The 24,330-nt window shown below is 40.4% G+C and overlaps 1 protein-coding gene across 5 annotated transcripts in view; it reads right to left on the bottom strand.

Moving 5' to 3' along the window:
- The window catches only part of PLA2R1 (phospholipase A2 receptor 1), a 46,672-nt gene extending 23,291 nt beyond the window's left edge, over window positions 1-23,381 (bottom strand). For 2 of the 5 annotated variants that reach the window (XM_067299136.1, XM_067299139.1), the window contains exons 1-11: window positions 23,264-23,381; window positions 19,438-19,821; window positions 17,033-17,200; window positions 15,729-15,905; window positions 14,495-14,608; window positions 13,689-13,832; window positions 12,486-12,674; window positions 10,667-10,824; window positions 9,113-9,220; window positions 2,444-2,556; window positions 190-359 (exon numbers count right to left, since the gene is read on the bottom strand). In XM_067299136.1, coding sequence (XP_067155237.1) covers window positions 190-359; window positions 2,444-2,556; window positions 9,113-9,220; window positions 10,667-10,824; window positions 12,486-12,674; window positions 13,689-13,832; window positions 14,495-14,608; window positions 15,729-15,905; window positions 17,033-17,200; window positions 19,438-19,821; window positions 23,264-23,372 — 1,834 coding nt within the window. In that variant the 5' untranslated portion in view covers window positions 23,373-23,381. The remainder of the gene's footprint in view (window positions 1-189; window positions 360-2,443; window positions 2,557-9,112; window positions 9,221-10,666; window positions 10,825-12,485; window positions 12,675-13,688; window positions 13,833-14,494; window positions 14,609-15,728; window positions 15,906-17,032; window positions 17,201-19,437; window positions 19,822-23,263) is intronic. The other 3 variants (XM_067299137.1, XM_067299140.1, XM_067299141.1) reach the window with 2 other exon arrangements.
- Between the last annotated feature and the right edge of the window lie 949 nt (window positions 23,382-24,330).

Below are 24,330 nucleotides of genomic sequence, written 5' to 3'. Positions count from 1 at the left end.
AATCTGACTAAATCTGCGGTAGGAAGTTATGCAGTCTATGGAAAATGTAAACTTATCTCTCCGCTCTTTTGGCCAGGCGGGGAAGGAGGGACTGCGACTCCGCAATCACTGCTAAGCCACTGCTCTACAGCGGGAGACAGTGCGTTGCCCCCCGTCACCACCACTTTTTTTTAGCAGTACGCTACTCACGTGGCTGATGCTTGTTCCAGTTTGTATAGCTCACTGAGCGATTCTTCCCCTCTGCAGTTAGCCAAAAGTACTCTCCTGTGTTATTAAGGTCTTGCAGTCCTATCCAAAAATAAGTTCTCTCAGATTTTACCATGCTGTGGATCATACTGTTGATAAAAGCTTGTTCAAACCTTAATAAAATGATCAAGACAAAAATTTGTTAGGATAAAATAGGTTAACCAGTATTTCAGTGAAGAGCTTTCATGACATGATTTAAATAAAGTGAAAAGAGAAAAATATACAAAGGTACTTAATTTTGTTTATAGAAGTCTGTGAGAAACTTCAGGCACATATCTGTAGTATAAACCATAATTTTTCCCTTTTATGTTACAGTATCTGGGCACATACAACAAACAGTAGATTAAGACACCTAAGAAGCTCAATGCTTATGCTACAGGATGTGAAAATAGAACACAGAAATGATGCACAGCTAAAAATAAGGAACTCCTTGTATGAAGAAGAAAAGATAAAACAAAAATTCAATGAGGTCACAGAGATACAGAAAAAGAAAAGAAAAAGCTTTGCACAGGACTATCTTACTTGAGCCAGACACACTAAGAGACTAGAAGAGCTGAAGAACTCGAAGCACTAGTTGTTCTGACTGCAGAAGGAATCACTTTTTCCATCTTAAAATTTCTTCACTGAAATACTATAGAGATTTAGGCCTTTTTCAAGTAATAAATGTTCCATAAGTAACCCCTTCATCACTTAAATGTAATTTAAGAAATAACTGGTATAGCATTATACAAAATTATGCTTTAGTTTATCAGCTCACTATGAGAAGATATACGGCACAGTAAGTTCCCAGTCTAATAAAGACTTTTATACCTTCTTGATTTAACATATTGTGAAAAGAATTATTAAATACTTTAAGAATGATGTCAATGTAAAAACCTGAACGTATCCGTAACTCTGAGAGTGACTGAGGACTTTTTAATTTAATTTTCATTTTCTTTGCCATGTTGTCTCTTTATATCAATCTCCTTTCTGTACAATCTACTTCTAAATGAATATCCTAATGAAAATTTTAGGATCAATACACTGAAAAGTTCTTATACTTGTCATATCAGAACAACAAACCTAAGCAGTAATTAAAAAAAAAGTCAAGCTAACAGCTAGCTTCCTCTGCCACTCCAACACTGGGATTGGAAAACAGCATAATATACAGTGATGGCTGTTTATTTTGACCAGCAAGAATAAAATAAAAATAAGGAGAAAAACACTGACACATGCTTCTAGTGATGTGCAGCATGCCCTTAGCTCCCTGTGAAGTCTGAGTTGTAAATGCCCAGCCGCCCAGAATTTGTCCTTTATTCTCCTAGTAAGGGTTATTGTTGTAATGTAGTATATTATAGCATTCACTGGGCTTAATCCTGAAATCACCTAGCAAGCAAAATTTCCATTAATATAATTCCTTATGTTAGGTTGCCTGTGCTTTCCTAAAAAATCTAGCTATCACCCATCTGATTGCTAATGGTTACAGTATTTCCCCTGTCCTAAAGCAAGAGAAGATTTCTTCCTGAAGGTTATTACAATAAATACATGTAGGTTAAAATATGTATGTAATGTATCTATTTGACACATCAGTATGTCTTAAACTTTTACGGGAATTCAACATAAAGGGTAAGTCATAAGCATATCAGAGAAAACCCAAGCATTTGGACATTTGCAGTCAAGAAAGCCTTTCTGAAACCAGAATACAGGTAAATAGAAACAAAGCAAGGAAGGACAGAGAAGTTAAATGCTTTTCAAACATTTACTCTTTCCCCCTATTTGTTGAGAAGCCAGGTAAAATGCAAAACTAAACAGAAACATTTATAAAACAGTAATTGATTTGAATTAAAATTTGACATGTTTTGATTATAAAAGTTGAATACATTGTCACTTTTCAGCATAGTTACCAAGCACACTATAAAAGCTTTTTAAAGACCTTACACACCTCTGTAGAAAGCATTTTGCTCGGATTCCTGCATACTCATATAAGTGCACACTGCTATACATGTAAATCAGACCAATGATTGCTTTTTACCAAATTTAATTTCAATTAAAGAATGAAGCAAAACACACTTTTTATTTTAGCCAATGTTAGTAATTATGCTTAACTCTCACACAGCTATTGTTTCATAATGGTAATATTTTTTGCCATGCATCACTTTCTAAAGTTAGAATAGCTCTTGTTAAAAGTATCTTCACACTGTCTAATAGGATTAACTACCTGTTTGTTACTGATACAAGTGCAGGTGGGCAGAAATAACCACTGGAAGCATGTTCAAAACTTCGAGGGGTACTGTCGATTTTGTAACAAAATCCACCATGTCTTTCCCATCCCTTAAAAAAAATGAACATTATTTTATAGATTATTATATAGTGAACAGTTAATCTGGTTGTTAAAGACTTGATCCCCTGTTGTGGTTTCCATCTGATCACCACTCATGATCCTATAGCCCTTTTCCTTCCACCAACACGGGACCTGCTCAGCCATAGCTGGCCAACACTGTGAGGAGCTGGGCTTGCCGGCGCTCTCTTATTCTACCTAACGTCATCACCTCAATCTCACGTACTTGTATGTGCACCAAACAAAATTAAGTAACAAAAAAGGGATGTAGATTGAAGTTTTCTAACACAAGAAGCCCTGATAAGGATAAGACATCAGAACAAATGAGTTCCCCACTCCAAAACCAAAACATAGACAACTATATTTTCCCTGGAAAACATGCAAGTTATCAGATCCAAAACCTGATCTGAATACAAGCCAGCTCTCTAAAGGCCTCAGTCAGGATTCAGAGACCAAAAATCCATTCCTTACAGAAGCCAACGGAGGGTTTCCATTGACTATATGGAGCTGGATTTCATTTCAGGCTGAAGACACTTACCTTCTGGAGGAGGCCATGAATCTGACGTACCTTTAATCTCTAATTTCCCCATTAACATCATATTCTTTCTCCTTCCCTTGCACATAACTCTCCGTTTTCATCACAAAGTTATGTAAAAATCCCAGCAGTGCAAGGAGGCAGCATTTGCTGAACAGAGTATCTTTTGCAGCTGGGAGACGCATAGTAATTTATTACCGGTGGAGAACACCCAGACTGAGAAGTACTTGAAGGAAGGAGGTGGGAGCTGTCCCCATCTACAGCAGCCCTCTAACAAGGCAAAGTGGGGATGAAGGAGATGTTTCCAGCACTTAGAGAACAGGTAACAGGGAACTGGAGGGCCAGGGCATGCCAGATTCAGGTCTTGGGGTTAGGGCTAACTTTATGAGGAAAGAAATATGAGTTCTGAGGAAAAAGGAGACTGGTCTTTAATTCAGCTGCGAATTTGAACATGTACAGACTGATGCCTTCAGAAAAATGGTGTCAGATATCCCAATATGCTCTAATTTTGCTTACAATAATATGCATTAAACTATTGATTTTTAAGACTGCACTTGAGATGCAAAGTTTGCTAAAATGTATAGTAAATATGCTTTATTGTGCTTTTCATAGATAGAAATTGAAAACAGCCATTTGTACAGCTACCGTGTTCAAAACCATGCACAATCTGTCAGTATGAGCATGCGCAATCTCAAAAATAGCCTCGATGGTTTATATGCCTTTTTATATGGAGCAAGGCTTCTCAGCAGTATATACAAAGTCCGATTTTGGTGGCTCAAGGATTTTTATTGGAAAAATTCAATTTTTGCAGTGACAGGGGAAAAAAAGGACAGCTAAGAAGGAAGAAAGGGGTCAGTAAGGCATGTGGAGCTATAAGAGATCAAGCTACCGAAAAGGTGAGCAGGCCAAGCATGGTTCAGAGGTGATGGTCTCCTCTTCCTTCTTCCACAGCGGGAGCTGGGATAGGACTTGGAGCAGCTTTCTTCCACAGTGGGAGCTGGGATAGGACTCAGAGCAGCAAGTACTACTGCTGGGAAGGGCAGTGAAGGGTTGCCCTTGTGTCAATCGGCTGACTCAGCCCTCGATACCAGCTGAAAGAGGTGGCAATGTTTTTGATGGGTATGACAAAAATGCAGTCAACTTTAAGGTGATCCTCCCCCATACTACATTTGTTTCAATTTTATACTTTGAATATTGTTTTACTGACTCAGTTTTGGGGATGCGTGCCAAGCCACTCAGATAGCCATCTCTTTGGCATAAAGTGTGTAGTAGCACTTGTTGGTTTATAGTTGTAGTAACTCATTACTGATATCTAATACCTGAAGTGTGAGATAAACACTACATGTCAGATTCAGTCAAGTTGTAACAAAAAAAGATTACAGCTGCCCTTTGTTTTCAACTGAAAACTGAAATATTTATTCCAGAACACAAGTAGCTTCGGTGCTGGCTTTTCATACAGCAATACACTCTAGTTATTTACCTCTTCTCAGCTCTTTCTCCATTTCAAACAGGACTTCCAAATTAAAAAAAAAAAAAAATCATCATACTCAATGCAGAATTAAAATTATACATTTTTATGGCTTAACAAATGAGCCAGAACACTGAATCAGTGGTAAGCCCACCTCATCTCCTATTACACCCCTGTCTCTGGATGTCAAGAAGACTATACCACATCTAGTATGAATTGTGCCTCTATGAGTTCACATATCATACTTGCTTGGTCTTCCTGCTTGAGTGTTTTAAACAATCAAGAGAATACGGAGATGATAAACCATCTCTGTCCAATCTATCCTGAAGCTGCACAGAAATGAGAACATGACAGTCCTGCTTTGCTCCTTCCATCAGGGAGATGCTACTTGCAAGCACAGTAGTAAACAAGCACAATATCCAGGCAGACATCATCAGACACAACTTGATGATGATGTTAACAGCAAAAGGAGAAGAATGAGAAATGGATAAGCTCTTTTTCTGCTATCCAGCTTCAGTTCTTAGTACAATAAAACGCATAAGAAGATGCTCCAAACCTATCCAGGACCGCAATCAAAGCATGCCTGAACATTAAGCACATACTTAAGCCCTGCCAAATCTGAGGAGGCAAATTTCAGCTTCTAGTTAAGAAATGTGTTTAATTGATATCAGGAGCATGCTGAGTAACTGACGGAAAACTCTGCTTCCTTTTACAGTCGTTTCCCTTCAGTGCTTGGATGATTGCCTTTGCTGCTGCGCACAGTCTCCCACATGGCATGAAAATACACAAACAAAAAGAACTATAGTATTGGTTTCTATGTTTTCATCTGAGAACAATACATATGTATTGTTCAGAAGTCACATAAAAGAAAACGTTGGTTTGTGAATAAACAAATGATTGGGTTGACTGAGAATCTTCCTTATCTCTATACAAAAGAGCTATGACTTCACTAAGGGAAAAAATACATTTTCCCATGAAAAGAATTCTGCTGCATCCAGGGGATACAATGGGGATCCTGTAGAGTCCTGCAGAGCCGGGGGAGACATAGCAACATAGCTTACACCATTACTAGTTACTGCAGTGAAAGAACTGCTGTGGTGACACAATCCTTCTTTGTTCATACAGCATGTTCACGGCCCCTGTATCTCTCATTCTTGTTCAAGTGTTTTGGCATTTTCAGCTGTTCAACAAGTTTCCCCTTCTCATTACTCCTGCCTGCCCTCTTTGGCAGGGCAAAGGATGTCAGAAATTAAATTAACTGTGGGAGAGGTTGTGGCACAAACAGTCAGAATAACAAATTACCTGGACTGTACAGTAGTCACCCAAGTGCTCTGAGGGAATGCAGATAAGAAGGCAGTGTATAACCCTCCTCTTAAAGCTTCCTTGGTGCCTAAAGATTGGAAGAAGGCAAGCTGACACTCATCTTTATCTAAAATAAAATTGCAGAGGAACTGCAGGCTGGTACGTTTGTAGTGAGAGCAAGCATAGATGGAGAAATCCAAACTTGAGGGCTGAATAATTGGACAATAAAATGGCAGATGACATTCAACACAGATAAGTATGAAGTGATGCACATGGGGAATCTCCCCTGCCTTCCCCTTAGACTCCTTGATCAGCTCATGTATAAAGTGAAGGACAGCTACCTCACTCTCACCATGCAGATTCAGGAGCTAGGAGAGTTAAACTCTGTGAAAACAACAGCTTAGTCAAAAAGCCAAATCTAACACTAGGAGTTATAAGGAGAGAAAGAATAGAAAAGCTATTATGACCATTTAAATCCATCATTTGTCATTTTTTTTAGAGTTCTGATACCCAATCTCAGAAAGGCATGTTAGAAAAGAAGGGCAACAAGGATGATCAAACATATGGAGCTGCTTCCACATAAGGAATAATTGAGTAGGCTGGGACAACAGCAAGCAGCATGAAGCTGGGTGGCTACTTCAGTACAAGACCTAGGGGACAACAAATGAAGCTAAGCTAGCAGGAGACAGATTAACACAGGAGGTGGTTTTTCCACACAAAGGGCAGTAGTTTTATAGATCTCCTCACTAAGGGATGTTGTGAATACAGAAAGTTCACATGAGTTCAAGGGGAAATTGGACAAGCACTTGGAGGGGAAATCCAATGAGGGCTGTTAAATACACAGATCATAACAGGCTCAGGAAATCCCCTGAATGGTTGGAGAACAAGAGAATATCGGGGGAAGCTTAATACAGGTTTGCCCTGTCCTGCTCTTCCCCAAACATCTGCTTGCAGCCACTTGTGGGAGGCAGAACACGGGGCTAGATGGATCATTATTCTGAATAGCTGCACTTCTCTTTATGAGGTTTCACAGCTTTAACAGCAGTTCTCTTCTCAAAAGTACAATTCTCTCCCACTACAATAGCAATGAAGATAATAGTACAGTACTGAGTATTTATCTTTTGACGCACCATTTAAAGCATAGAGGACTGAAGAAAGTCACCAGCAGAGATATAGGTTTGTACGCAGTAATTTACAACTTTGTTATCAAGCAGCTAACAGCTCCACAACCCATTCCAGAAGCTGGTGTAAGGAAAACGCTTAAAAACTATTTCAGTGTTGGGGAAAACTGCATAAAGAATCTGACCTTTGCAACAAAACATTTATTCTCATTAACAGCCTACAGACTAGGAAAAAAGAACAGTTGAACTACTAAGGGAAAAAAGTGCTTATCATATCATAAATCTCAGGAAGACAGAAGGATAAGGGGAAAAAAAGAGAGCTCAGATCTCTGCAGTAACTTGGTCTGCAAAAACTCCAATCAGCAGAACCGCAGAACATTTTAAAGGCTAGCTTATCTGATGCACAAGTCATAAAATCAACATAAGATAAAAGCTCAGTAAGAACAGATAAAACTAGAAAGCTTTATAAAAGCAAACAACTACGCCTGAGGCCAAAGTTCCCTGAGAATCTACCAGCAACCAAGCATGAAAGACAATAAGAGGTTAATGAAGTAAAAGATCAAATGTGAGAAATATCAACAGATATTCCGTGCATTTAAGGTAGATCAGCAACAAAGGAATTAACAAAAGTAAATCTGGATGAAATGAAGGCAAGTTATCCCTGGAAAATTAGGCCAATAAGTAGTTTTCTTGTATTAACGTTGTTTACAACTACAGCATCAAGAGCAACAAAATATATATTGAACAGAAAAAGAAAGCTGTCAAGACAAAATGTCTCAAATAAAATGCAACTTGGAGTAAGCTTACTACTGTCTTCTTTTGATGAAATTAATATAAATTTTCATCACATTAGAAAAAAAAAGATATACAGAACTCAAGGAACTATAACAGGCTTCAGCATGTTTTTACAGAGTGGGGAACACCTATGAGCAGATATTTATCCCAAATAGGAAGGCTGTCATAGCATATCACACTGTTTATGACCAATGATTCAATCTCTTGAGCCGCGATCTTGTGATGTACCAAATATTGAAGTGCCGTCAGCTCCTAGCAACTCGCATTCTTGATGCTCTGCACTTTCCTTTCATGGCCACGACTATGATAAACTTATTATTACACAAATAACTTGAAACTCTTCAGTGATAAAATACATTGGTCCAAATGAAGCAAACACAATCATCCTAAAATTTCAAAATTTTTAATCTGAAATGAAGTAATGTATGAAACTTCTAACTCCACAATGATCTGACCAGAAGCCTAATTCAAACTGCTGTACGTCTGGGGAAGAAATGGATCCAGCTCCAGACAGTACAGCTTCAGTTGTCTTATAATTCAATTAAGCTGACCATGGTTCTTGACTTCTCAAGACAAAACACAGGGAGTTAAAAAAGGAAGACAATGAGCTAAAGGAGTAAAGCAAGTTACAGAAGAGAGATTTCTGATGATGGGGAAAAAAAAATTAAAAAAAAAAGAGGTTCACAAAATTTTTCAAATTTTGAATAAAGTTTTAACAACACCAAGTCTACAGGCTTGTTCTTCATACACAATGAAAAGAAACCAGTGGCAAATAAAATCGTATTTTAACATGTACCTTTTACTACTAGAATGCAGAGCGTAAAAGCCTGAAGACCTATTGTAATATCCTATTTAGATAGCCGTTCTCCTTCCCATTTTTGTTTGAAAGTAAAAGGAATGCTAATGTTTGAGTGGAAGAGTTCATTCTCCATGTCAAAGAAATTGATTGTTTTTCACCCTGACATTCCACTTAAATGTATGAAAACCATGTGTGGGATGAGGCATTGTATAACAGCCATTATTTGTACAGATGGCGTACAACAGTGTTTTCACTTTTGAACTAGAAAGAAATAGGAACTGCTCACAACCACTGACTATGCAACAAGCCCTAAAGGGCATCTTGCAAAAGCTTTTAATTTTGCATTAAATTTAAATTTCTATATTTTTAGCAAACAATAGGAATGAGGATTTTTCCCTAGGAAAACATGCATGTTTTTAACATGAAAAACTAATATTCAAATATATTTTCCATAAATACATTTAGAGCTTTCCTACAATTTTATTTTATTAATATAGCTCTAAAAACAAGCAAGACAAAAAGCCCTTACCTCTGGACACCTTGAGGACAGGTCAGAAGGGACACTATCAATTTCCCCCGCTTTTTTACAAATATAGAAAGATCTGTCTTCACATTTTTTAACTTTCCAATGTCCCTCCTAAGAAAAATAAAAAAAATATATTCTGTATACATGCATATCCTCATGCACATATATGCACACACACTAGGCAGTTTCTCCTCCCATTTTAACTTTTTAAGAAAAACAAGAGACAGGCAATTTTTTTCTCACTCTATTCATTTATTTAACCTTACTTGGCCCACTTAGTTTTGCCAATACTGTCAGCAGGACTTTTCACATTAATCATAGAAAAGAGTTTGTCTCTCTGAATCACTCTTTGGAATGTAATGCATTTCAATTGACTAAACTTATGGGAATGCTGGGAGCACTTACTTTTCAGAATCATATATTGAATATTTCTCATCTATATTATAGTTCTTTGTAAGATTAGTCTTTATATTTGAGCAGTCCTTATTCAAAATATTACAAAAACTGTATAATTTTCAGTCATTGAGTACTGTACATGTACCAAAAGTAATGCTTGAAGAATTACATATTGAACCCTCTTTTCCAATACTATTATGTATTCATTTGCAATACTATTACGTATTCATTTGTTTGTTTACATTTGCAAAATGAGTAAAATATGGTTTTGTGCATCTAAAAATACAATTTTACCAAAATCCTATTTTCTGCTTCCAGTGAGAGCCCATTTTTCCAGTTCACTGTAATAGTCCTGGCTTTCCCATGAGTTGCCTGAATAAGGATTGCAATCTGGACCCACTACTGGAGAGACAATAGAAACTCTTTTTGACACAGTTTTCACACTTTGACAAAACATACTTTACCACAAAATTGGATTAGAGTCCGCTTGTGAGTCACATATCAGTGAATTTAAGTATTTTAAAGTAAAATTCTGACAAAATTAAGAGAAAATTGACAGGTGCCATGAATTGTGATGCAAAAGTATGTAGGGTAAGCTTATTTGCACGACTCCCAGTCTTACAACACCTGACTGATGTGGGGTTAATCTGCTCAATCTGCTGTCAACTTTTATAGTTTTACGTAGATCTAGATTACTACTTGTTTTTGAAAGATGCTGCATAAGATGCATAAGTATTGACAGCAACATAAAACTGGCACAGCTGGCACAGTTTTTCAAAATAGGAATTTCAAGCTGTAAGGGCTGAATCTGACACACCATAAATTACAATATATACTACTCAGATTTTAAATCACTTTCTCTTTATCAAAATACCTACTGATATTTGTTCTCTTCCATTTGGCAAGCTTTATGTATGTAACATTTTTTAATCGACCATAAGCTCAAAATCTATGATTAATTTTCTGTGCATTAGCACTGCAAAACATATTGGTTTCTAAAGCCTACATTGCATTTATCACTATTTGAATACATTAGACATCAAATGACAAAAATCATACTACAGGTCATGGTTTAAAAAAGTATGCACAGTGAGAAAATAAATTATTATAAGCAAAATAAAAGTGTTGGTCTTATTCTTTCAATAAGAAGAGGAAACTTACAGATCCTTGTGCTGAAACACAGAGCTGTCCTGTTCTTTGAAAGACACTTGGTTCTTGGTTGTGCCAGTTTGAGAATTTTACTGGGGTGCCATCAGACCACTGAAAGACAACTGGGGTGCTGTTACTGTATAATCCAATCCACGTTTCAGTCACATTTTCTAGAAGAGAATGAGATTTTAGATTTTAATGATGAAGAAATAATACTCATTGTTTCTATAACATCACATCACTGTTAAGAATTATTCACAGTATTTCAGTCAAAATTACCTTCTTTCAGGAAAACTAATTGAGTTGCATGAATTTTAGGACAGCTTACTGATGAGATAATGCTCTGCTGCCCTTGAAGGCTAAAATGTTTCAAAAGTAGACCAACATACATGATAATAGTCTTTGAAACGCTCCAAAGAGTCAAACTGAGAGCATATACACTTTTCTGACGCTTGCGTGGGGCAGAAAGCCTGATAGGGAAGGGAAAGGTGGTTTCTTTTTGTATTCTTTCACTGGGTGGTCAACATTAGGTTTTCTCTGAGTGACAGCTGTAGCCATGGGGGCTGACATATATGAAAGAGAAGGGCTGCAGTTTGAGGTAATGCCTAACTTGACCAGCTACTACAGGTAGAAAAACTAGACACATAAAGGTGCATAAACCCTTCCTCTGAAAACAGAGATCTGAAATAGGTCTGAAATAGAAGAAGCAGACTTAGAAGCTGAAAACAAGTTGAGAATAATTACTTGGCTTAATCAGGTATCTATCCATTAATGGAGGTGAGGGAGGCGATGAAGTGGTTCATCTCCTAGGAGAAAGAGAGACAGGACAGTGGAGAGGATGGGGGTGGAGGGAAGGGGGAGAATGCCCTGTAAATCCAGTATAATGCACTGTCCTGCATCCACAGCTTAGAGTATAGCTCAGTTGATAAAACATGTCACTATGCCCCCTGCTCAGGGAAGCTTAAAGTCACGGCCAAACTATGAAGTTCAGCCAACACAATGTCGTCAGCTGGAGGTACAAAATATTTACACCTCTGCTGTTGCTATGACAACAAAACTCTTGGTATTGCTGCACCAGCAAGACAGCTTTTATTCATTAAGTTCTTAGTGTAATTACACTACCTCTTAAGACAATGTGGACTAGCAGAACTCCTTCTTTGATACACCCTGTGCTCATCAAGGGGACTCTGCCAAAATACTAGCAGTGGTAGAAACTTTGCAATTAAGACAAGGCCAACTTCCAAAGCAAAAAATACTCTAACCTGTTGTTGCTTTAAAGCACAATTCTTGCATAAGTATATCACTGGATATTTCACAACAGTTTCCAGGAAACCAGCCAACAACAGGCAAGGACAAAAGCTAAACTGTTGAGGGCTTATGAGAAGAAGAGGGTATATGAGGGCTCCACAAAAACTGGCCATTTTATTGTGAATCTCTGACTTTTGTTATAACCACTGACTGTACCACTTGCCTATCATGCCTCCAATGCAACGGCCACACAATCCAAATAAAGTGTGACCAGCAGCCTTACGAAAGCCTTGGAGTTATATACTCCTTAAACACTGAGCCAAGCATATAGCTCCTCATCGTGTTCCAACACATTTACTTTGTTTACTTGTTTCTTTACTATAATAAATTCATTGGCGTAGCTATAATTTTTAAGGATCCTAGAAGGAGAAAACATCATGCTTTCCTTTTCTTTTATGTATTATTTGGGTGTGCCATGTAATATAATGCTTAAGTGACTAACAACGTTAAATAGCTACCTAGAAATGCATCACAAAATACTTCAAGATACACTGCGTGGTTTAAACTAACTCCCAAAACTCACCACGTTTCAGCAAGTTAAGGAGCAACTCTGCATCTGCCATGGAGGATATACTAATGAGTCTGCTATTGTCACTTTGGCATGAGATAAAAGCATCACTCCAGCTCTTCTCCTCCTTATGAAGTCTGTAGCAGTTGCGATTGTATGGATACCAGCCAGCATCACAACGAGTAGCATAGTACTTCCACGTATCTTTCAATTAAGTATACAAGGTTAGAGTATATTACATAAAATTGCCAAGATTATGTTATGTTCATAATGTATTCAGAGCTATTTTCTTATTTACAAAAACTGAAAACAAAAGTCATCCAAGATGACTAAAGGAGGACAAAATACACATCCCATGGAATGCCATCTGCAGACCAAACTGAAGTTTCTCCCACTTACTTTATGACTCAACCATTTGGGCTGTTGTACTGTAACAAACACACTAATAGAACTGTTATCCAGTTTGACACATGTTGTACTTTTGTCCCTATTATGTTTGGACTTGATTCAAAACCTCCTGAAGCCTTTTCAGATGCTTTAGCTGAAAAGAGTTTAGGTAAGCCCCTTTTTGTTATCTGAAGCAAGTAGGGAAACTTTATTTATCAGGAAAAAGTTGAACCTGTGTGACCTGTTCCTATCAAAAATGAAAATTAATATTCTAAAAAACAGAATTCTGTGTTTAAGTTTCTCACAGAATGAGAATCTGAGGCATTTTATAAACTGTACCTCCTGCACTCACTATACATACACACTTAAGAAAAAATGTACAATGCTTTTTTTATCATGTGAAAAGTACAGCATGCCATAAAAATAACTGCAAATCTAGAGCTGCATTTATACAACTTTCTTCTCTGCGGGCAATTGGTTAATTCCACTCTGAGCTGAAAAACTCCTTTTAAACTCACAAGTGTGGCTCTATTGCAATACACTGAGAATCAGTGTTCCGTAAGTCTCTTTGTTCATGCGAAGAACCAATTAAATGCTATGCATATTAAAATGATTTGGCAGTTCTAAGAGCCTCAGCATGTTTTCCAGGGCTGCATTTGAACAGAAAAAAGTATTAGTACTACAGCTAAGGAAAACTGCATTCAACTTAAAGTAGCAAACCCATACGTTTACTCCAGCTAAGACTCTGTTCTGAAAACTTTATATGCAATGTATACTTCATATGTATATGTTCTTCCACACCCATAAATACGATACCACTGAGGGACTCACCCAAAGTTTCATGCTCTGTCTTATTTAAATATTTTTTGCATACAAAAGGCAATCCAGATTCACATAAATAACTTTGCCAGCCGTACTTCAATTTTGAATTAATCACTGCGCAATGATTTTCTTGAAAGCGGATATCAGAGACATCTGCAAACACATTTTTGAGAAGCACACAATTATACAAATTCACTTCTTATTTGTAAAGTTGTGTTACAGTACTTTCCACATCTTATTGAATGAATATATAAACATCCCCATGTATCCAAACTTCCAGCAATTTTACACCAACTGGCCAACACTATAATAAGAGGCAGAACTGGACAGGTGAACATCGATCATGACTTACACGTGTGTGTCAGTCTTTCCTTGGCTGCTGCTATCAGATGAATGGCTGAAATAAGTCCTAGTGTTACAGTATATGTGCTGGTGGCCACACACCAAAATGTAGCAAACCATGTCACAAAGCTCATGCGCTCATGCAAACAAATTAAAACACCCTTCTTCCACAAGATCAACTAGAGCATAGCTTTTAACTATGTAACCAGAATGTTAAAAACCACCATTAGAAGTAAATGACAGAAGGGCCAAATCCTTAACGTTTGGAACAGATGCATCTCAACTGATGCCACAACCCTAGAAGTGGCTCAGTTCATGAGTACGAACAAATACTTCTACAAAAAGAGGCACTCCCATTCACTTAGTTCACTTTTCAAGTGTAGACGTAGGAGCAGCACTCTTGCATCTAAGCTGCAGTTACAGAGAGTATATAATTACACTGCTATAACATATCCAAGAGGAACATCAAGTACTTGATCTCCAGTTCACAAACACTAATGGTGCTCCATCTGACCACTGCCAGCCAGCATCTTCCTCCAGTCGATTCAGGCCTGTCCACAGTACAATGTCTGTGGCGTTTAACTGCCCTGAAACAGACAAAATAAACAAAATCCCTTCAAAAACTACTCATTATGCAAACCCTTCTGACACAAGTTGTTGCTGACCTTAGAAGCTAAATCTGTAACAAACAGCTGCATAAATGCCAGCCTGTTTCAGGTTTTTGTGAGACATAAAACAAATAGCCATTAGTCCCTTTACAACTCGTAGGCATGTCAGAAAGCTAATGATATAATTTTCAAAACTTCCTGTTTTCTTATATCCTGCAATTGAAAATAGACAATAATGGGAAGCAATGGGAAAGAAGAGACATTGGAACCTGAAGCAGCCTTTACAATGCAATTCTACAACCCCTTTCCTTAACTTGGTGTTCTTCACTCACACTAAAGTATATGTGAAAGCAATGCTATCAGAAGACTAAACAAAATTTGTACGAGACTTTCTGCATGGGAAAAATTCAAAAAGCTTATCAAAGAAGGAATACCACCCATTTATGAAGGCAGAGAAATGTCGTATTTCCCATGTAGGAAATTTGCTTTAAGCCTGTTAGAGAGTTCTAGTCATTAGCTTACAAAGAAAAGTCAGCAGGGGCTAACGTTTGGACATTATGGTAGATGGCAGAAAGGTAAATATTTGTACAATTTTTCAAAGAAAACAAACACGCTCTGTAACTACAGCTAAAAAGAATGAATAGGAGTCACCATGGAGAGTGAGAGTACACATAACACATGCCACCAGTTTTGAACTTGGTTTACTAAGGCTGTAACTTATCTTCATCCTTGCTTTTTCAACTAACTTTACTGAAGTGTGTTATGTGATGAAGCCTTGAAAGCAGCAGTGGGAGAGACATAATACATAGTATTAAGCTCCATGTCTTAACCCCTTTTTCACAGGTAAATTGGGAATCTAACTACAGACTTCCTATACGATCTACAAAGAAAGGCAAGCTGAACTGCCTCCCTATGGAGCACACGGCATTTATACAGAGACACTGGAGACAGACTTCACTGAGGCAGGTGAATTCTTGGCCTTATTGAAGGCTACAACAAAATTCCACAGTCTTCAGAGTCAGGATTTCAAACATTCTCCAACTGAATAAGTTAAGCATGTCCTTAAACCAAACATTAGCACTACACAATCTTTACTCACTGCTTAAGTCACTTATATAGTTCTGCTCTTCCACGTCCACTATACTTAGCAGATCTCCTCCTTGCATCTGGCACGCGACCCGTGCTTCGTTCCAGGGGAGAACAGACAGAAGATTGAACTGGTAGCAAACGTGTGTGTCAGGGTTCTTCTTCCAAAAAACATCACAGCCGCTCTCTGCTCGAAAACAGATTAATTACTACAATTACTACAATCAGAAATTACTACGCATTACTACACACATTACAACAATCAGAAATAAAATACCTATAACATTTTAGTTCATTAGTGACAGCGGAATCAAAATGGAAACATGCTTTATGAACTCCTTTTTATGTTCCTCTGTTAAAGTACATGTGGAAATAGGGCACTAAGTGAATAAAACACTGCTCCATTTTTTATATGGTTGATAAATACTCAGCAGCTGATCTGCAGCTGGCGGTGATTTTCACAGCTCTCATGAAGCCAACAGACCTATGTTTTAATTTATACCAGCTGATCACTTGTTTCTAAAGCTGAACTTGGAAACACCCACATCATGAACACCTCACCCACCTTGTGGAGGAGCAGTCACCTATATCCCCTTCTATCCATTACTCAAGTGAATAAACTTACTATAATTACATAATATAAGCAAGGCTGAAAACACCATCTTTTATTAAGGTCGTCCAGAAATTCACATTATAAAGTCATATTTTCAACTGTTTATAACGTGCTTTGCAATAGAGATCTGAAACATTGCATGAGCTCACAGGAAGCAATGGGCTAAACTCCTTGGAAAACTACAGCATTCAATTTATAATTTTTAATATTCAAGAAAATTATATGCCCAAAATCTTTCAGATAGCAAATGCTTTTAAAGCTATTGCTTTTAAATGTTTTAGGCCCAAAATGTAAGCATGGTAGTAAAGGAATGTAAAAGATGTTATGCAGTCAAAAGCAGAATGTGACTTTGCAGAAGCACTCTTTAATTCGCATGCTTCAGAGAAGCTCTCTATAGTTCACTGGGACAGAAAGAGATATAGGTGGCTTTGCTGCAGGGTAAGGTCAACAGGCTGCACAAAATAGCAAGCACTTCGCATCCTTTTCCTCACCCTCTGTAGTTTTGCTCTTGGGATCAGGTCTTGGATCTCCAAAGGCCAAACATGATGAATTATGATAAAGTCTGCTTTGGGTTTTTTTAAAGAGACATCCCCCTCTAATGAAAGGGAAGTAATCTTGTAATCCAAAACAGCATGCTCTCCTAGAATTATTAATAAAGGTCCGAGATACTTTTACTTAGGAAAAAGAAGACAAGCAACACCTACCAGCATTTGGGCAAAATCCCCATTTTTCATCTTGTTCATAGTGACTTGTTGTGGCACACCAGTCAAATTCCTTTCCATCTCTTGTACATTCATAATACCACTTGTTGTTATACTTAAATGGAAAAACGCATGGGAAACCAAAAGAATTTCCCAGCAAAGTATACGTTTCTGTAATAAATGAAATGCAGAGATTAGAAGAACACATTCACAGAGATTTTTTTGTCCCACAGTTCATTATTTCTGTTATTAACAGTGACAATAACAACAAAATGTCTCTTTAATGCTATTTGCTGATTTTAATTTATACTTGATACCACAGCATTATTACAAGTACAAGCAGCAAAACTTCAGTGAGCGGAATTCTGAAATAATAGTTTAAGAAATCTGTCATCAGCAAAAAAGGCACATTCTCATGACTTACTACAGTTAAAAAAAAAAAATTATCATACAAAATCTGCATTTACACTTGAGAATAACTACATAAAATGATAGAAGAATCACAACATGCTCAAATGCAGGCTCTGTTTATTTTTTATTATTTTTAACTCTTCTAACAAACATGTAATTTAGTGTGATTTGTCCTGCTCCTCCCACTCTTTTTAATGAATTTCTAATGTTTCTTCCATTCTCTTTGTTAATCTACGGGAAAGGAAATGTGAAAGGCAAAGAAATAATAATAACAGGCTTTTTTAAATAAGTTTTTGTATCATGGTGAATAATAATCTGGCTAAAGAGTAGCTATGTTACATATATTTGTTGTTACATCAATCAATGACTTATAAAATATTTAAAATATTTTATATTATATTTTGAGTATGAAAATATTAAAAGAATCAAGTGCAACTGAAAGCTGTAAAAGCTTTAACTCACTGAGTACCTTCTTAACCTCAAAGCACTAGCTTCTAGGAAAGGTTAAAGAACCACAATCACATTTAGACTGAAATTGTTTGCCAAAGATCCTGTGATGACAGCCTAAAGATCAAAGTCCTTTGACTACAGAATAAGTACATATTGCCAGTTTCCAAGAGGTTTCCAGAGCTAATGGCTGTCTGTGCAGAGACACATAAAGAAGCAGTTTATACATTGTAAATATCTTTCAAAGCCTCCTGATACTAATAAATGATAGGAAGAGCATAGGTAAAAAAAAAAAAAGTCAGGATTACGTCTCTGTCAGCTACAGAGGTGCAAAGGATTACCTCAGTCCTGATAAGAAGCCAAAGTCAAGGGCTATAGTCCTCTCACCATAGTTAAGTATACTTTTTTCTTTGAGAGTAGAAATCCCACTCCCCAACTTGGGGATTCATAGGTTGGCTTCTATTTGCACGTGCATATGCTGAGGGGGAAGGAGGGAGATAGAAACTGGAAGTGAATCAGACTTTGCCAGTGCAATTAGTTACTTTGCTCCTGGAAGTAGGTTAGAAGAAGGGCCTGCCTACGGCTGATCCTCCTCTCTGAGATGCCTCCTGGAGTACTAGGAATAAACCAGGTCTCCTTTCATCTCACTAGCTTTACATAGCAAGCGTTTAAGGCTTTTTGTTGTTTTAAACATCTTCTCTCTGGTCTTAAATATAAACTCCACTAGGTTTTAGAGAAATGGTCAGATGCTATAGTGTTTTCACAGTTATCACAGCTTCCAAAGGAAAGACCGTAGCAGAGGCCAAGACCAGCTACACATTCAGAGGAAACCACAGAGGCGAGAGCTCTGCAACCCAAAGAGCCAGCTCACGTGGGCAGAGTCAACAGCTCCAGTCTGAGATGTGTTGTGCAAACGTAAGGCCTTCCCCTCTAAAGAAATGCCGAAGGAGAAGGGGAACCAGGGGTCAAGGTACAGACTGGCTGTGCTGCTGCTCATGGTAAACAGGTTTATCTTAGTCCTTATATCTGGAAACTTGTTAAGGTATGCTGGTCTTGAGATAAACTCGTACCCCTTCGCTAGTCCTACACCAGGATTAATCAAAAGCCTGATCTCTGCCCGACAGCTTGTCATGTTCAGAGTCCAGGCTTTGAATGTTGCAAACATTTGGTTAACGCCTATCGGAATTTCAGGTTGATTTTCAGTGATTTGAATTCAAATTTTTCTTTTTCTTTGGGTCTATTTGATGATGAAAGTTGCAAGACAGGCAACAACATATCCTTAGCTCAGCTTTTTGTTTTATAGAGAATTTGAAGTGGGCATTTCCTGATTTGCAAGTATAGAAGTACATTTTTTGTGTCCACATAACAGATGAACACACTATGCAACGGGTTCTTCTCCTCTTCTTAATTATTGCCATATAAAAAAGAAGGAATTTAGAGTCTCAAACCACAATACAGACTGGAAGTGATTGTAAGCATCTGACCTTGCTTCAAAAGAACTTCTGAAAACTGTTCCCATACACATTTCTATGACAACATCTTATTTTTACCTTGAAACGGATGTTCACAAAGGTCTTCATCATAGGACATGTACTGCTTCCATTGATGATTTGATTTTTTTTTTGCCACAATACGTTTGCTGTTTTCAACAGCTAATTTGTACTCTGATACACCAACTAGCGTTCTTCCATCACAGTTCCACCACAATGAATACTGAGTTGAATCACATTCAAGCATACTTAACGGCTGTTCTGGTTTATTGATGTTCAGTCCTAGACAAGTACTTCTGCCTATGTTGAAAAGACGACGATTAGATACCCATTTCCATAACATATATTTTGAGAGCTGATCGCAGTCTTCTAGAACAAGGCCAGCTGTATCTGCTTTAATGCACAGGTTGGAGTCTTCACTTTGGATAATAAATATCCCCTTATCTGCAGGGGAAAAAAAGACTTTCAGTTTATAGAATTTTGCAGATGGTCGTATATTATTATTGGAAGACAAATGTTTTAGTTGGGGCTACTCATCAAGAACACTGAAAATATCCATCAAAATGACTGGCACTTAACTTAAAGTAAGAAGGCTGGTCTAAATTTGTGGTGCCCATACTTTACTGCCAGTTGCATGCTAATGATTTTATTTTTAAAGCACACATTGAAGTAACTAATGATTTTCAGTGCCCACCTGAAACGCTTTAAGACAGCTCAATTTTTAACATGTGGACCATTTGTAAGATCAGAAACATAAGGCTATGTAATATTTCTGAAGTTGGACATCCAAAAAATCGGGTGTCCAAAAACATTAGCCATTTTCAAAAAAAGCACCGGTCACCAAGAAATACTCAGTAATGGAGAACACAGGTTCAAGTGTTACAGCAAGTCCAACAGAAGTGATACTGTATGTTGTAAAATAATTTTCTGTAGAAAGTGAAGGGAGTGAGATTACAATTAAAGGAAAAGCCAAAAAGTTTAAGGCTGAAATTGCCATATTCTCTGTTATGTTCATTCTTCACTCTCTGTAACTCTAGAGGCAGAAAACTTATTTTGCATTGTAAATAGGATACAAAAAGAGTAGGATTTATCTCAGTCATGAGAGGTAGTGGCCAAGAGTTAAAGTCTTAACTATTGGATACATATTTTTCATCCATACATGACTATCCTGGGCCATACCAGATGTCACGCGGTTTAGCCTGACATTCCAGCTTTTTTGGAGTCGTGTAGAAATTCACTTAATTATGTGACATCACACTATAAGCATGTGAACAAAAGTCAGCTGTTTTAATGTCTTCGGAACAAATGTTTAATTGAGTACATACACTGAAAAATGAGAAGATTTGAGGAACTGGAAATCGGCAAAAGATGAACCTGTATCAGTTTAGTGATATCCTTGAGCCTGAAATCCTGGGGTAGTTAACCCACGGAGTTCCTCTCACATGATAGCCGAGAAACTTATTTTATGCCTCATGAGATTATTTGTTGAAAACCTGAGTAGCATTTCCATTTTGCCTTGAAATTTTACAGTGAGGACTTCTCCACATGTGCTATCTGTTGCAATTCATTAACCCTAGCATCCTGAAGCAGTAATAATAATAACTAAAAAAAAAAAAACCTTTCAAACCAAAATAGCCCACATCTGAAGTATGAGATGCAGAGGCACACCCAGATCCTGGGTCTGGTGCACTGCACACCTACAGTTAGGTGTAGCGTTAAAAAATAAAGATTTTTTAGGCGCAGTGGGACAGTGCCATGTAACACAGACAGGAGACTGGCATTTCCCAAGCATCTCCGAGCTGCCTTACATTAAGCCCCTCACTGTTGGGGCAGAGCGAGGTGCTTTTCCTGCACTCCTTCAGCAGCCCGTCCTATTCCCGCAGCTCTGTGTCTGTGTCACTGAAAAAAACCAGACCACGCTTTGCGCCAGATACCCTGTCTGGGCCTTCGCTTCTGAGTTTTCTTTGAAGCTGCATGGTCTGTGCCGGCTTCAATCTTCTTACCCCACCCAGTCCTCCACAGGCCGCACTGCTGGGATGGTCCCTATCTACAGGCACAAACCACATGGGCAGAAGAGGGGTTTCTCTCTCATGCTAGGGAGTATCTTTTCCCTTTTACAGCACTGAAAACAGCCTTATTTTGGTTGACCAACAAACTAGGCAGCTAATTTGCAAAATTAGAGGGAGCTGGGGTGTCATTAGCACCAGCAAACACTGATTAATAAGGTTAATTCACTGTGACACTGGAGTTCACACTTAAAGAGGGTGGTCTTGCTCACGAGCGGCTTCCACTCAGCACGTCCCAGCCTGTCTCCGCTCTCCTGTATAGCACACAGCAGCTCCTGTGGGGCAGCTTCCCCAGGGTGAGCGGAAAGGGGATGCAAAAAAACACCCAGAGATGAGGGATTTTCAACCCTCTATACGCAAAAACATTTGGATGCCTCCATCTATAAGGTTCTTAAGGGCTGTAATGGCTGCTGAGGAAAGATAAGGGTCTTAAAAAGGCTACACAGGCAACCCAGATGGAGGACGTGAATAATAACGTGCTTTCCTTCGTCGCTCTGCAGCCGCTGCATGCCAAGGATGGCCAGACCACAACTCCTGAGCCACAGAGCCTGGTTTCGAACATGGTTTCCGTTCCCCAGCTGCACCAGGCGGCTGGCAGGGACACTGTGCTGGCACGAAGAAGCCGGACGAGCGCCCGCGCGAGGGGCAGGGCAGACACGAGAGCTGGCAGGCTCGCAGTGAGCTCCACGTGGGCCCGGTTCAGCCCGCTCCTGCGCCAGGGCAGCGTCAGGCCTGGGGCACCGCTTCTGGGACTCCCTCACATATCGATTTTGTTAGAAAGCTCCTGGCGTCGGGGAGGATTCCTGCGGCAAAGAGCCTCTAGGGGCAGCTCACAAGGCCCAAAGCAAAAAGGAGTTATCCCACACTTCAGCATTTGACAGGATGGAGGGAGCCCTCTGGAAGCAACTCTGCTCCCACCATCCAGGCCTGCTCCGTACAAGGAAAAGGTGGCAAAAACCCAAGATCCAGAAGCACAGCCTCATTCGAACGCGAGGCCACAGAGAGCTGATAGCGGAGGAGCCCCTCCGAGTTCCTGTTTACTTAGGTTCAGCACCGCCAATACTGAATAAAGAGGTGCGACAAAGCCAGGAGTACAAGTTATCTCCGTTTCCTTCCTCCTCACCTCCCACTTCCTCCCCCCCCCCCCAAAAAAAAAAGCAGTGGGCATTGCTTATGTGGTAATGAGGAAAATAGCTGGAATTTATCAGGAACCAGGAAAACCCATCTGTATTCCCTCCGGGGGAGAGGAAAGCAACAGGCAGCAGAAGGTCTATAATATGCTCCCAAAACACGGGAAGAGAACGGAGCAAGACGTGCCCCCTTCGAGGCTCACGCAGGTCAGGCGTCCCCCCTCAGCCCCTCACCCAGCCGGAGCGACACCCCCAGCCTGCCCAAACCCTCCTGGCTCCGAGCCAGGCGCAGGAACTCGGCGCAGGAGACTCGCGCCCGCCCCGACGTGCCCCGAGGGGCAGCGCAGCGCAGCGTCGCGCAGGGCGCGAGCAGCCCCGGCCGCTCGCCGGCGGGGCGCGCAGCGGAGCGGAGCGGAGCAGCGCAGCGCAGCGCGGCACGCCGGGCCGGCGCGGGCTCCCCGCAGAGCCGCCGCTCAGGGCGCCCAGCGCGCAGCGACGGCGCGGCGCCGCCAGCGGGCGAGCGGCCGGGGGACAGCGGCTCCCGCTCCGGGCGCGGCCCGCAGCCGCCTCCCGGCGCCGGCGGCCGGCGGGCAGCCCCGCACGCAGGGCCGGCGGCCTCGCTGCGCGGGGGCGGAGGGCTCCTCCGCTTCGCCCCGCGCCCCCGCCCCGGGCTCCCGCGGCCTCACTCACTGCGCAAGGGGGGCAGCTCGTCGCGGCTGAGGGCGGCGGCCCCCCGCGGCAGGCCGCGGCCGCCGAGCAGCAGGCAGCACGCCAGGAGCCGCAGCCGCACGCCCAGCATCGCCGCGGCTCCCGCTCCGCTCCTCGCCGCGCCGCGGCCCCTGCCCCGGCCCCGGCCCCGGCCCCGCGCGGCCCGGCCCCCGGGAGGGCGGAGGAGCGACCCCACCCCGGCGCGGAGGGGAGGGGAGGAGGGGAGGGGAGGGGCGGCGCGGCGCGGCGCGGCGCGGCCCCGGCTCCCGGCGGGCGGGCAGCGGGCCGGGGGCCCCCCGCGGGCGCCCGCGCGGACGAGCAGCGGCCGCCTGGGTCACCGGCCGAGGGGGGCGGTGGGATCGAGTGGCCAAAAAGCTGCATAGCCCTCATTCTTAATGTGGAAACACACTGTTAAACCCAGTAAACCGACTTACTCGCACTTGAAAAAGAGCCAGAAAATTGCAAAAAAGGCGCTGGAGGTTGTTGATAGCACAGTCCCCGTTTTCTAGTTTTTGCCCCGTCACTGGCATCGCCATTTATACATCCGCACACCCCATCCAGGGGCTTGGTTTTTAGCTAGGCCAGCGGCTCAACTCAGATCGTTTTAAGTTTTGGCATGGGGAAGAATAATTCCCTCCTCCCGTTTTGTATAGTCTAAGTGGAATGGTCTCAGTAGCTGCTGCCCCACTTGGGCTGAGTTTCTCTTGGTCTTACACAAGTTATGAATAGCACAGGGAAAGTCAGAAGCAGAACCTCTGAGTTAAAGGTAGGGCAATTTTACTGAAATCAGCAGTCTGGTTCATTTTTAATCTGCATAGGCATATTGGCACATTGTTCTTTGTGCATAGCAGACAAATATATAAATTTATAAATTTAATTTTTTTTATATATGCTATATAAGTACATATATAAATGTATAAAATAAATATACAGTGTTGAAGCAAACCAAAATGTAGTCTGTATTTCCATTAACTTCTGTTCCACCTTATCCACTTCTATCATGATACAACGATGGAAACAGAAACTGCTGGGTTTGGGGAAGCTTCGGA

Source organism: Apteryx mantelli, chromosome 6, assembly GCF_036417845.1.
Source record: "Apteryx mantelli isolate bAptMan1 chromosome 6, bAptMan1.hap1, whole genome shotgun sequence".
Lineage (NCBI taxonomy): Eukaryota > Metazoa > Chordata > Aves > Apterygiformes > Apterygidae > Apteryx > Apteryx mantelli.
This window is presented reverse-complemented; position numbering and strand designations above follow the sequence as displayed.